Raw genomic sequence first — 12,969 nt, 5'->3', positions numbered from 1 at the left:
TAGAGGTCAGACAGTAAACTTAGGGCTGAATGTAAGTTTGGGGCTCTTTCTACTATAAGAAATGAGTTGCTTCTCTTTTGAAAATTGTATGTAGCTAATTCAATCAACAAATATTTATTAAGTACCTACTATGTCAATCATCCTACTAAGTGCTGAATTCTATCATGTGACTGCTCCTGTATTTGCTAAACTACTTTTATACTGATCTGTACTTTCTGCTAAACTCTTTTTAATTTATTATTTTTTGAATTCTTTATATTTTTATTATATGTATTTAGCATATACATCTTAAGCCTTACTCTATGAATATCATTTATTCCTATGAAAAGATGAGAAAATCAAAGCCCAGATACATGGCATTATTTACTCAAGATCACAGAGCTAGATAATACTTGAGTTGGAACTAGAACATAGCCTCTTGACCCTAGTATTAACTTTATTTTTATTATTTGCTCCAATTACTAAGTATTGATTTTTCCCTCTCTCTTCTCTACGTTGAACAACAATTTTTTTTAATATGAAAGAAAATTCTTGTGACAAAAATGTACAGTCAAGCAAAGCTAATTCCCTCATGGGCTTTGTCCAAAAGCTTATGTTTCATTCTGCTTTTTAATCTCTCCCTTCCCAATCCTTCCCTGCATTTTCCAGTTAAATCCTTTCCAGGCAGCCAGCATCATAAAGTCCAAGTACAATAGTTTTGGAATAAGGAAGCCTAGATGAAAGAAACAATATGTTACTGTCCTACCTTGGGCAAGTCACAACCTCTCTGGGCCTCAGTTTTTCTCAACCATCTAATGAGGGGACCTCTGTCAGAAGGTATGGATAACAGTTCATCCAGGGTCCTTTGGAATGATGGTCAATCATTCTATTAATCAGAGTCCTAAAGTTTTTCAAGATTTTAACTCTTCCTTTAAAAGAGTACTTTCTCTAGCTAGATTTTATCCTCCCCACTCCTTCCCAATCCTTCCCTGCATCTTTGTAGAGGCAATCTTCAACCCTCACCCTGAAATGGACATTTCTGGCTTTTTACCTCTTAATATGGCTTTAAAAAGGTCTTTTTAAAACTTTTTCCTTTCCAATTTCTTTTAAGATTGGCACAGGAGAACAGTTCCCTGGAGAGAACCCCAAAATCTGTGGGTATGTATACCTAACACTACTAATTTCCTATCCTGCACTCTTGGCCATAGTGCTTTTTTTTGTGTGTGTGGGACAATGGGGTTAAGTGAATTGCTCAAGGTCAAACAGCTAATAAGTAGCAAGTGTTCGAAACTGGATTTGAACTCAGTTCCTGCCTCCAGGGCCAGTTCTTGATTCACCATGCCATCTAGTTGCCTTGGCTTCAATAGTTTAAGCAAGTTGGTAGGAATGGGAGGTGGGGAATACTGCACTTTGCAGTTAAATCCTTTCCAAGCAGCCAGTGTCATATAGTGGCAAGTACAATAGTTTTGGATAAGGAAGCCTAGATGAAAGAAGCAATCTGTTACTGTCCTACCTTGAGCAAGTCACATCCCTTCGGGGCTTCAGTTTTTCTCAATCATCAACAGAGGATGTTGTCTCAAGTCCCTTACAAACTTTGACATTCTATGGAGAGAGAAACCCTAAGACCCCCAAATTTAATGAGGTCCCTGGGATGATTAAAGGTCAGGAGAGTGAAACCACTCCTGGAAAGGTAGTCAGATGAGAGGATTTGGGTGGGGAGAGGGAGAGGAGTGGGGGAATTGAGCATCTTTTTTAATGTGAGGAGGAATTCAGATTTGAAATGCTGATTCGGGAAAGGGCAGGAGAAGTTATATAGGAAGGGAGGCTGGATCTGATCTAATTGGTTGAGAGGGGTGGGGAGTTAGAAGCCTCCAGAGACAGAGTTGCAGAAGGGATTGGAATCTACATAGCAGGAGTTGCCCAAGTCAGAACAGGTACAAGGAGTGAGTTTTGGCAGAGTTGAAATAATATGTACAGTGTTCCTGGAGGAAGGGAGGGACTTTGAGAAGTAGCTATTTTATTGATTGGACTTATCCAGGGCAGCTTCTTCTAAAGTTTAGCTCCCACTAATCACAAAAATATTTTTATTCATATGGGTCCTGTCCCTCTTTCTTTGATCACCTCTTCAGGAAACAGGTCTAGTTGTGGTTTTGCTGGGTCAGAGGATAAGCACAGTTCAATAACTTCTGGGGCATAATTTCAAATTGCTTTCCAGAATGACTGGACCAATTCCCAGCTCCACCAGCAATGTATTAAAGTACTTGTTTACGTCAGCCCTTCCAATGTTTATCCCTGGGGGGTGGGGGAGGGGGAAAGGAGGGGCATCTTTGCCAATCTCATGTGTGGAACTTCAGATTTACTTTAATTTACATTTTTCTAATTATTACTGATTTGCAACATTTTTATATGGTTGATGATAGCTTAGATTTTTTTCCCCTGCTTGTTTTGGCCCCTGAATTATGCTCAGCAGGTGTGGCTGTTGGCCAGGGAGTGCCCAATTTCAGGACACAAAGTTCTAGGCCTGGGGAAAACTAGTCTGACATGCTCAGCCTTTGCAGCAACCTGGCTCCTCACCCATCTCCACTTAAGTCTTAACTTCCCCCTAGCATTCTGGTGTGGGTCAAATGCTACTCAGCACCCTCAATGATTCACACTCAAAGAGTCAAGTTTCATGGGGTATAAACTGTCCTCACAACCCTATTAAGTATTATTAGCATTTTAAATATCTTATTGTGATCAATATATTTTCTTTTATATTACCTCCTTTCCAAAGTATTCCTTCTCCCTCCCCTCCCCTATGAAGGAGATCATTTTTTATAACCAAGATTAAAAAGAAAGATGAGAAAAACAGTACAACAAAACCAGCCACACCATTAGCTGTGGCTGACAGTACAAGAGACATTACAACCTCTAGTCCTCCACCTTTGTGAAGAAAAAGCAGAGATGTAACTCCTTCTAGACAAACTTGGTCACTGAAATTGCATTATAATTCAATTTTCAGGTTTTGTGGTTGCTGTTTCTGTTTACATCATTGTCATTTTTTAGCCCAAGTGTTATCACCATTTTACAAATAAGAAAACTGAGGCACAGAGAATTTATTAAACCACAACAATAACAGCCTTTATATAGCACTTGAGAGTTTGCAAAGTGCCTCACAACAATCCCATTAGACAGATGCTATTTTTTATTTCATTTTACAGATGAGATAACTAAGTGATTTAGTGGATACTCTTCTATAAAATCAGAGTTCTAATTTAGTCTTAGGTACTTATTAGAAGTGTGATTCTGGACAAATCATTTAAACTGACTCATTTTCTTCAGTTAGAATGTGGAAATAATAACACTGTGTAAGGTTGTTGTGTGAATCCAATGAAACAATATTTAAAAATTGAAGGAGCTCTAGAAATACTTATTGCCCACTGAGGAAACTGAGACTAAGAGACATGAAGCCATTTACCCAGAGTCACATAACATAGTTAATTCATGTTGGAACAGGCACTGAGAGCTCTTTTCACTTTCTGGGCTGCATCCTACAAAGGGATAGAGAAAAGTGAAGCAGGAAAAAACTTTTAGGAGCTGGTTTTAGTCTAAATTAGGTCTAATTTTTAAGTCTGAAAAATTAAGATAATGCCATTTCTTGCAAATTACATTTTTGCAGTTCCCAGAACTCATTTCCTCATGTAGGTGGAACACAGATAATAAAGTTCACTGATGTCTAGCAGAATTAAACTTGCAGTGCTGGCAGCAAAGCTGATGGATGTTAGTCCCTGCTCTGACACTAACCAGTAATATGATTTTGGTTAAGTCACTTCTTTTGAGGCTTCACTTTATCTGTAATATGAAGGGCATCAGCTTGAGGATCTTTAGGATTCCTTCCAATTCTTAACATTCTATGTTGTGTGACTTTGAAGTGCTTGCTAACAGATAGTCCATGTATTTGTAGTCTTCCTCTCCCTTTGGCTGGAAGCTCTTTGAGGACAGGGTCTGTGTTGTATAGCCCTTAAACATTACAGATCCTTACTAAATATGTTATCTTTTCCCCTCCCTCCCTTCCTCCCTCCCTCCCTTCCTACCTCTTTCCTCCTTCCTTCCTTCCTTCCTTCCTTCCTTCCTTCCTTCCTTCCTTCCTTCCTTCCTTCCTCCCATTTCCCCTTCTCTTCTTCACTTTTCTTTTTTCTTCCCTTTCCTTTATCTTTCCTTCTGTCATAAATGAAAGACAACTAAATTCTTATACTTTTCCTGATCTGACATGTAGATTAAGAAATTCTTTGATTATATTGCTCCTCAGATGGTTTATCTTGTTCCTGGTTTAGTGCCTTTGAAGATTAAACTTAATTTATATCTTGGTGAGTCAATTAGAAGTGTTTTTTGACAAGTTTTGAGAGCTTTAGGAATAATAGCAATGCTAGTCCTTGGATTGGAGAGTTGTCAGGTATGCTAGGTGTCTTAATGCCATCAGTACCATACCACTATGCTTAATTCTTCAGAGGCAAGGTCTATGATCCCTCCTGTCCGAATCAGGCCAGCTGATGGCACAAAGTCTGCTGTCCATTCCTTGAAGAGTGTATCTCCACTGACAACACCCTCCTTCAGTCATGCCAATAAAGATGAACGGACAAGGAGCCAACAATTGCTCAGAGAAGCGGACCGGTCAGAGAGCAGCCCCAGGGTATGTTCAAAGACCATGGAGATGATGGCCATCATAGAGGATGATGAACAGTTTCAGCTACAGACTCTGCTGCTGCGACTGGTGGTGGTAGTGGTGATGGTGGTGGTGGTGGTGGTGGTGGTGGTGTGTGTGTGTGTGTGTGTGTGTGTGTGTGTGTGTGTGTGTGTGTGTGTGTGTTTTAAAGTAACTATGAATCTAGGCAGTAAAAACAGGAGGGAGTGAACCCACTTGGTAGACCTGCACTTGCCCCATTGTATCTCAGTGATTTGAACCTCATTGGAGGAGGGTATTGGGTGTCACTTGAGAACCAAATTACTGCTGGGAGTAGGAAGTAAGGGATGGAAAAAGGGACAAAAGGGAAAGAGAAGGAACAGGAGTGGAAGAGATAGATCCTTGGGGTTGGGGGCAGGAATCAGATAGAAGGGACTGCATAGCTCAAAGAGGAGAAAGGATGACAGATCAGGCAGATGGGTTTAAATAAACTGCAACCAGGTCTTTTGAGCAACTGCCAAGTTATCAAAGAATACCACCTCTTGCTGCAGCCATAATGACTGGCAGTTTTAGAGTGATTTAGAGACAATATTATTTGATGCTTACAATACCCCTGTGGGATAGATGCTGTTATTAATCCTGTTTTAGAGAGGTTAGGTGACTTATCCAGATCATATGGCCAGTAAGAGCCAGATGGGGGATTTGAACTCTGATATTCCTGCCCTCAGGTCCAATTCTCTTACCGACTGTACTAAAGGGCAACTGACTCAAGAAAAATCTGTGATTCTGCTCCAATTTGTGATCTAATCTTGAACACATTGCTCTTTTTTTTTCCTTTTATTTTTAGTCCCCTTTTTTCTTTTTCTTCTTGTCTTCTTTTCTCAGTTTCATTTTCCCTTCATTTCTTTGGTCTGGATAAAAGAGTAAAGGATGGGAAGTGATCGGGTTTTTTCCCTTGATTAAGCTGTCCCCTTCCTTTAGAGCTAATAAATCAAAATGAATGGGTAAGAAGTATACTTTTGAACTGGGTATAACCCAAGCATATTTAGCTTGTTCTATCCAGCTTCACTGGACACTCCTGAGACAAGCTCAGGGTTCACATCCCACTTAGTCTCAGAGAAACTCAGATTGAATATTAGTGGAAAGCAAAGAAACAACCCCTCCCCCCATGTGCTTTTTTTTTTTTTTTTTGCTAGTTGTTAAGAGAGAAGGACCAGAAAAAGAATATTTCCTGGGAGGATCTAGAATGATTGGGTAATTTTTTTTTTTGTAAACTAATATAGTTCTATGGGCAAAAGGGACACCATTAGGTACTGGACAAGATCCTTGGGGTACAATTCACGTTTGCATTGAAAATGTACAGATCCAGGTGACCATTGCCAAATCAGCCCAGGAGAAGATGCGTCTGAAACAAATGAAAGAAATGGAGTTATTTCAACGGGTCAGGGAGCGAGAAGAGAAGCATCGAGAGAGAGACTTTCTATCCCAGAGTCTGACCTCCAGAAGCATGATCAAGGAAGGTAAGGGAAGCCTGGAACAGAGAAAGTTGAGGACCTTTAGAATGAGAACATCCTCTAAGCCAAGGGGATGTTCCTACTTCATGGAACATCAAGTTATTGAGTCATTCCTGAGAGAATATTTAAGTGTCACTCATCTGTTCTATCTGGCTCAGGCTCTTGCTGGGCCCATTTCTAAGAGCCTGGGCAATGTGCTAAGAGGCCTGGCATGGTCACTCACAGCATAGGCTGCAATAGCTAGTGCTAATTAAGATGCTGCTTCTTCTGCTCCTTGTAGGACTCATACCTCTCCACAGTGGTGGATCCCTCTCTGTTTCCTCCAAGTTGGGAAGCCCATGCAGAACCAGCCTCGGCATTATCTTGAAGAAACGAGCTAACCGGTCTTCGCTGCCCAATATTCCTGTCATTAACCAGGGACCCTGTTTTACCCGCCATGCCTCAGGTGAGGCTCAACTTTTTTCCCCCCCTGGAATTTGGACCCTGAAGGTCCTTTATTAGGACACTATCCTTGGTTTTCCAGTCATTATATTGGCGCACTTTGATCCATGGCAAAGATGTTCTTGGCTACTTAACTTCCCTTCACCAAAGGATGACTAAAGGAGTGAAGGCTAAGAGTTGGACAGTTAAGGGGTTAGCCTCCATGCTGAACTGGGAAAGGAGTTGGTTGTTTGTGTATTTTGTAATTGGGTCCCAGAAGAGGTTGTGTTACATAAATTTATAGTTGATTCAGTCAGAACAGTGAGTTTCTCCATCTTTGTTCAGTAGCACATGAAATGAAACTGTGGATGCTGGGAGAAATATAAGGTTGAGGATCAATAGGTTGTAATTGGCAAAATTCTAAGGAGGCTAGGCACTCAAGAGATAAGGAGAGTTTAAATTTGAATTGGTTCACCAAGGAACAAGATGGAGAAAAGAGGAGAGAGCAACTATTGTAGGAGAGATGGCCTGGAAGAGAATCAAGGAGTCAAAGGATTGAAAGTCATAATGCAGATGGAGAGTAAAGCTTAGTAATGCAGAGGGAGTGGTGAAAACAAGTGGATTATGGTCAGATAAAGGGATTTCTGCATTCCTGAACATGAATGTGGTACATTTATGAGTGATTGCAAGATTGAGGGTATGACCATCTTTGTGTGTGGGTTGAGGTAGAAGAGTAGGTTATGGGGCTGAAGAACTCAGTGATTAGGTTGAGAGAGAGAATCATTGAGTGTGTTGAAGTCTCAGCATGAGGTAGGAGTTGGGAAGAGAGAAAACTTGTGAGCCAAATATTAAACTTATTGAAGAAGGAAGGCGAGTGATCTAGGGTGTCAGTAGACAACAGCTACCAAGATCTTGATTCAGTGGTAGATAAGAATAGGATGAACCTCAAAGGAAGGGAGTTACTGAGAAAAGGATGAAGGAGGAGAACCTGAATGTGGCAATGAGGAGCAAGGAATATTCCAACTTCTCCCCTTTGGCGCAGATTTCAGTCAAAGCTAATAGATGGAAGGAGTGGGAGAAAAAAGATTTAGGATGAATGGATATTTGTATTGTATCTCAGATGGTACAATGAAAAGGGTGGGTGGTGCTTGGGATGGGAGGATTTAGGTGGATGGGAATAAGAAATAGACTGGTAGGACATGACTGAACACTCTCAGGGGTTCAGAATCACTGGGTTTTATAGGATATGATCAAATGTGAGAATGTTCTTCATTACAAGAAAATGTCACTCCTCTTCCCAAAAGAATCATAGGCTCATACATAGAATTGGAAGGAACCTCAGAAGCTATCTAGGTCAACCCTCTCTTCTTTTGAGATGAGAAAACACAGCCCTGTGGATGGGAATGATTTGCCTAAGATTTGAACTTGTATCCAATACACCATACAATCCCTCAAGAGAAAAACTTCCATTCTATTAGTAGGAGAAAAAGTTCACTGAAAATTATGTTTGAATTATGTTTGAATATGTTTGAAATAATATGTTTGAAATAATATCAAGGTGGACAACTTAGAACATCAGGATACACAATAAGCTCAGAAAGGTAGCTTAGAGCCAGGTTGTGAAGGACTTTAAAAGTCAAACAGAGGAATTTGTATTTTATGCAAAGGCAAGAGGGTACCACTGAAGCTTCTTGATCTTTAGGAATTTCAATTTGGGAGTTGTGTGGAAGAAGGATTGGATAGATTTTATCTCCCATGTTTAAAATCCAGCATTATCTTTGATTCTTTCCTCTTCTCTCTCTGTGACCTAGATAGTTACTAAATCCTATGGATTTTATGTTTTGAGTATCTCTTGTATACATCCCTTTCCCCTTAATCCCATTGCCCTTGGTTGTCTTGAAGAACAGCTGGATGGTGCAGTGGAAAGAGTATTGGACTTATAGTCAAGTAGATTCATCTTTCTAAGTTCAATTCTAGCCTTAGTCACTTACTAGCTTTGTGACCTTGGACAAACCACTTAACCCTGTTTGCCTCAGTTTTCTCATTTACAAAATGGGCCAGAGAAGGAAATGACAAATCACTCTGCTATAACATCTCTTTCATCAGTCCCCTTTCCTTTAATCCCACTGCCTTGAGTTGACTACCCTTTTTATAGATTTTCTCACCTCTCTCTCTCTCTCTCTCTCTCTCTCTCTCTCTCTCTCTCTCAGTCCATTTTCCCTTCTATATGCATCTGATCAAATTATAGCCCTTTTCTCAAATATCTTAGTGGTTCCTTTTTGTTTGCCAAATTCACATTCCTTTGCTTGACATTCAAAATCTATCCCTTGAAACCTCTCTATCTTCCCAGGCTTCTCTCTTTTTACTTTCTCTTATGCACTCCAATATTCAGTCAAACTGCCATCCTGAACTTATTCTGGGCTTTCCTGTCTCTAGACCTTTATTCATACTATTCTCTTTACCTTAGAAAGTTGTTTCCACCTCTTTGCCTGTCAAATCCTGCTCTTGGTTCAAAGTCTAGCATAAACTCCAACTCCTCTCTAAAATATTCTCTGATTCCCTTGGTTAATAATAACTATCCCTTTTAGATTTCATTTAGCAGTTTCTTTGATGGCTTCTATCTCTGTTGTATCTCAGTTGCCTTTGTACATCTCATCCTCCCCACAGCCCCACTAAACTATGTGCTTCAGCAATGGCAGGGACTATATATCATCTAAACTTAATATTTTCTCAGTTCCTCAGCATAAAAAAGGCATCTAATAAATTCCTGTTGAATTGAGTTATATCATAGAAAGGATAAAGACAACACACACACACACACACACACACACACACACACACACACACACACACACAGATAAATTTAATACAATTCCAAAAATAAGAGAGGCTACATGGTTTAGGGGGTTGAGTGCTCAACTTGGAATCAAGAAGACCTGCATTCGAATCCAGCCTCTAGCATTAAAAATTCTGATGATATGGACAAGATCCTTAACTTCTGTGTTTCAGGCAACTCTCTAGAATGTCTGTTTACAGTAGAGACAGAATGGGATCCCCATTGCTGTAAGGAGTCGCTACACTAATAAAACACAGATCCATGACATATTGGTATAAACCAAGTCCAGTGGTTCCCTATTACATCTCTGGAATTTAGGGTTCTTCCTAAACTGTTTCTAACCTGCCTTTCATGATCGATGTTCTTTGACTGAATTCTATGGAGTGGTACTCCATCTCCTTTCTTCAGTCTTTGTACTGTCTGTCTTTCCCCTGTGACTTGAATGCATTTTCCTCTCATACCCCTTTCTTAAAGTTCTTTGCTTCCTTTAAAGCTAGAGTTTAAGCTTCATTTTTCACATGAAGCCTTCTTTGATTATCCCCAGTTGCCAATGTTTCCCTCTACCCAACTTAACTTGCTTTATTTTCTATATAATTTTTATATGCTAATTTTGGCCTAATAGCACCAAGAAAACAAAGGTTCTCCATCAACCAACACCACACCATCCATATGTGAAACCATTAAATTCACTTACCTTGTCAGTGTACTTTCCAGGAAGGTACACATTGATTATGATGTTGACAAATGCATTGCCAGAGCTAGCTCAGTATTTTGGGAAGCTCCAAAAGAAAGTGTGGGAGAGAAGAGGTATTAGGCTGATTACCAAACTGAATGTCTACAGAGCCATTGTGCTGACCTCATTACTGTATGCCTGTGAAACTTGGGCAGTATACCAGCATCATGTCAGAAAACTGAATCACCTACATTTAAATTGTCTTAGGAAAATTTTGAAGATCATGTGGCAGAATAAGGTACCAGACATTGAGGTTCTTTTTCGAACTAAACTGTCTAGCATTCCAACATTACTACAGAGAGTGCAACTATGATGGACTAGACATGTTGTTAGAATGCCAAATGTACACTTGCCAAAAAGACTATTTTATGGAGAAATCACACAGGGCAAGTGATCACAGGGGAGTCAGAAGACATGATATAGGGACATCCTGAAAGTCTTTCTTAAGAACTTTAGAACTGATTGTATAGAATGGAAGATATGGCACAGGCATGCCCTCATCAGAGAGGGTGCTGGACTCTATGATCAAGGTTGAATTGAAGCAGCCCAAACGAAACATGAGTTGCTTAAGTTTAGAGTACCCACCCCAGGTGTTCACATGGAATTTGTGCCCCACCTGTGGTAGAGGATCCTGAGCTCATTTTGGGCTGATCAGCCACAGTCAGACATGCTGTAATTTATCTCTAACATATTGATGTCATTTTAGTTTTCTTTGGTAATGAAGGACAAGAACCAACCAACCATTTTATATTGTGTCTCTCTGGTTGGAATGTAAGCTCTTTGAGGGCAAGGATTATTTCACTTTTGTCTTTGTATCACCAGCACTTAGCATGGTACTTGCTGCATTGTTGTTCAATGTCTTATCTACCTCTTCGTGACCCCATTTTCCAAAGCATGCCAGGGATTTTTTTGGTCTTTTGCCAGAGATTTTTAACTTCTACTATCTCTCCAAGTCTATCCAAATTCATGCTTCCATGATGCTATCTATCCATCTCATTTTCTGCCATCCCCTTTTCCTTTTGCTTCATTCTTTCCTAACATCAGGGTCTGTTGCACTGATTTGATCTCCTTGATGATTTGATCTCCTCACTGTCCAATGGATTCTCAAAAGTTTTCTCTAGCACTTCAATTTGAAAGCATCAGTTCTGTGGCACTCAGCTTTTCTTATAGTTGAACTCTCTTAGTTATAAGTTACTATCCCCCCAAAACCATAGCTTTGACTGTGTAGGCTTTTGTTGGTAAGGTGATGTCTCTTCTTTTTAGTATGCTGTCCATTTTTGCTATGGCTTTCCTTCCAAGGAGTAAGTGTCTTTTAATTTCATGGCTGCAATCACTTTCTGCAGTAATCCTTGAGCCCAAGAATATAAAATCTGACACTCTTCTATTTCTTCTTCCTTTATTTGTCAGGAAGTGACAGGAACAGTTGCCAGGATCTTAGTTTTTTTTTTTTTTTAGTTTTTTTAAAGTTAAGCTTCAAGGCAACTTTTTCATCCTCATCAAGAGGCTTCATAATTCTTCTTTACTTTCTGTCATCAGAGTAGTATCATCTGCAAATTGAGATTGTTTCTATTTTCCCCAGCAACCTTAATTCCAGTTGGCTAAGTAGTAGATTTTTAAATAAATGCTGGTTGATTTATTGAGTGTGGAAGACTTGTATTTGAACAACTCAAGTAACCCTTATCCTATATTAGGGCTGGTCTTTCTCCTAGGAGACCAAGGGAAAAGATGAATCAATACTTTGAGTTCTATGCATTTTGGAAGATGTATTAGAGGAAATAGGGTATGGGCCTCCAGCCTATCATGATCTCCTTGTTCTCTATTATGTGAGTGGTCATACTGGTGGTAGTGACAGTGGTGATAGCTATTGCTACTGACTCTGTGGGTTATATGAATGAAAGGATACCAAAGGGAAGCTAATTAATAGAAACTTTAATAAAATCTTACCAGACATTCTTATCTCTTATTTGTTTATAAATTGTTTGCCACTTAAACACTACTCAAATATTGAGGGAGTTCTCTTGAATGTGTTCTTGTGCTTATATTTTGCAAATTAGGCTGTCTCCATGTGAGCACTAATATTACTGGATCTTGATGATGGAGAAGGTACTGGGAAATGTCATAGTGGCTAGACCTGGGTTCATTAGGACTTGGATGCAGTATGAACCAACTAGCACTTTGCTTATGTCCTTGAGTAAATCCTTTCTCTTTTCTGTAATTCACATTTCTAAGCTATAAAATGAGAGGGTTGGACTAAATGACCTCTAAGATGCTTTGATAGACTATGATTTTTGTGAGTTATAAGCCCAGTTGGCAGGGTTGTAGGGGATTTAGTACTCTTATCCAACTGCTAACACTTTGATTTAAAGGGGTTCACAGACATCATCTAATTAATCCTCATGCTATCCAGTGAAGTACAGATGGTCTGGGACGATCCTTGTCTTATATAGAAGAGAAACTGAAGCACAGCCTGTGTCAGTCACAGAACAGACTAATTAAAAAATTCAGCTTCTAAGGGAATTCTGATTTTATCAGTGAGAAAAAGAATATCAGTTCTGATGGTTATTCATCCACTTACCCAGCACCCAACTATAGATAATGAAGAGTTGACTTTAAATACATAGAATGAATTAGTCTGTCATATGAGCACAGGTAGCCTATCACAAGCCAGTATTTCCATATGTAATAATGGACATTCTCCTTAAGTTAGGGCTCCTGAGGAAGGGGGGCACCCATTCAGGTAGACAGCTGACCTACAGCTTCCCTCCCTCAGTCCACCGGGAGTCCTGCAGGTATTGAAAACTGCCCACAGCTGTCACCGAAGCCCTTT

General features: G+C 39.8%; 1 protein-coding gene and 1 long non-coding RNA gene across 4 annotated transcripts in view; one reads left to right on the top strand and one right to left on the bottom strand.

The window, feature by feature from the left end:
• TOGARAM2 (TOG array regulator of axonemal microtubules 2) overlaps positions 1 to 12,969 on the top strand; it is a 95,801-nt gene that overhangs the window by 30,015 nt on the left and 52,817 nt on the right. For all 3 annotated transcript variants that reach the window (XM_074209789.1, XM_074209790.1, XM_074209791.1), the window contains 4 exons: positions 1,091 to 1,137; positions 4,467 to 4,648; positions 6,003 to 6,159; positions 6,434 to 6,598. In XM_074209789.1, coding sequence (XP_074065890.1) covers positions 1,091 to 1,137; positions 4,467 to 4,648; positions 6,003 to 6,159; positions 6,434 to 6,598 — 551 coding nt within the window. The remainder of the gene's footprint in view (positions 1 to 1,090; positions 1,138 to 4,466; positions 4,649 to 6,002; positions 6,160 to 6,433; positions 6,599 to 12,969) is intronic.
• LOC141504653 (uncharacterized) lies at positions 5,944 to 12,739 on the bottom strand. Its single transcript, XR_012473444.1, has 3 exons — positions 12,718 to 12,739; positions 10,104 to 10,188; positions 5,944 to 6,044 (listed from the first exon to the last, which is right to left on the bottom strand). It is a non-coding gene; the product is annotated as an uncharacterized LOC141504653 (long non-coding RNA).

Source organism: Macrotis lagotis, chromosome 1 (genome assembly GCF_037893015.1).
Source record: "Macrotis lagotis isolate mMagLag1 chromosome 1, bilby.v1.9.chrom.fasta, whole genome shotgun sequence".
NCBI lineage: Eukaryota > Metazoa > Chordata > Mammalia > Peramelemorphia > Peramelidae > Macrotis > Macrotis lagotis.
Note: the sequence above shows the minus strand (reverse complement) of the source record. Positions and strands in the feature narration are given on the sequence as shown.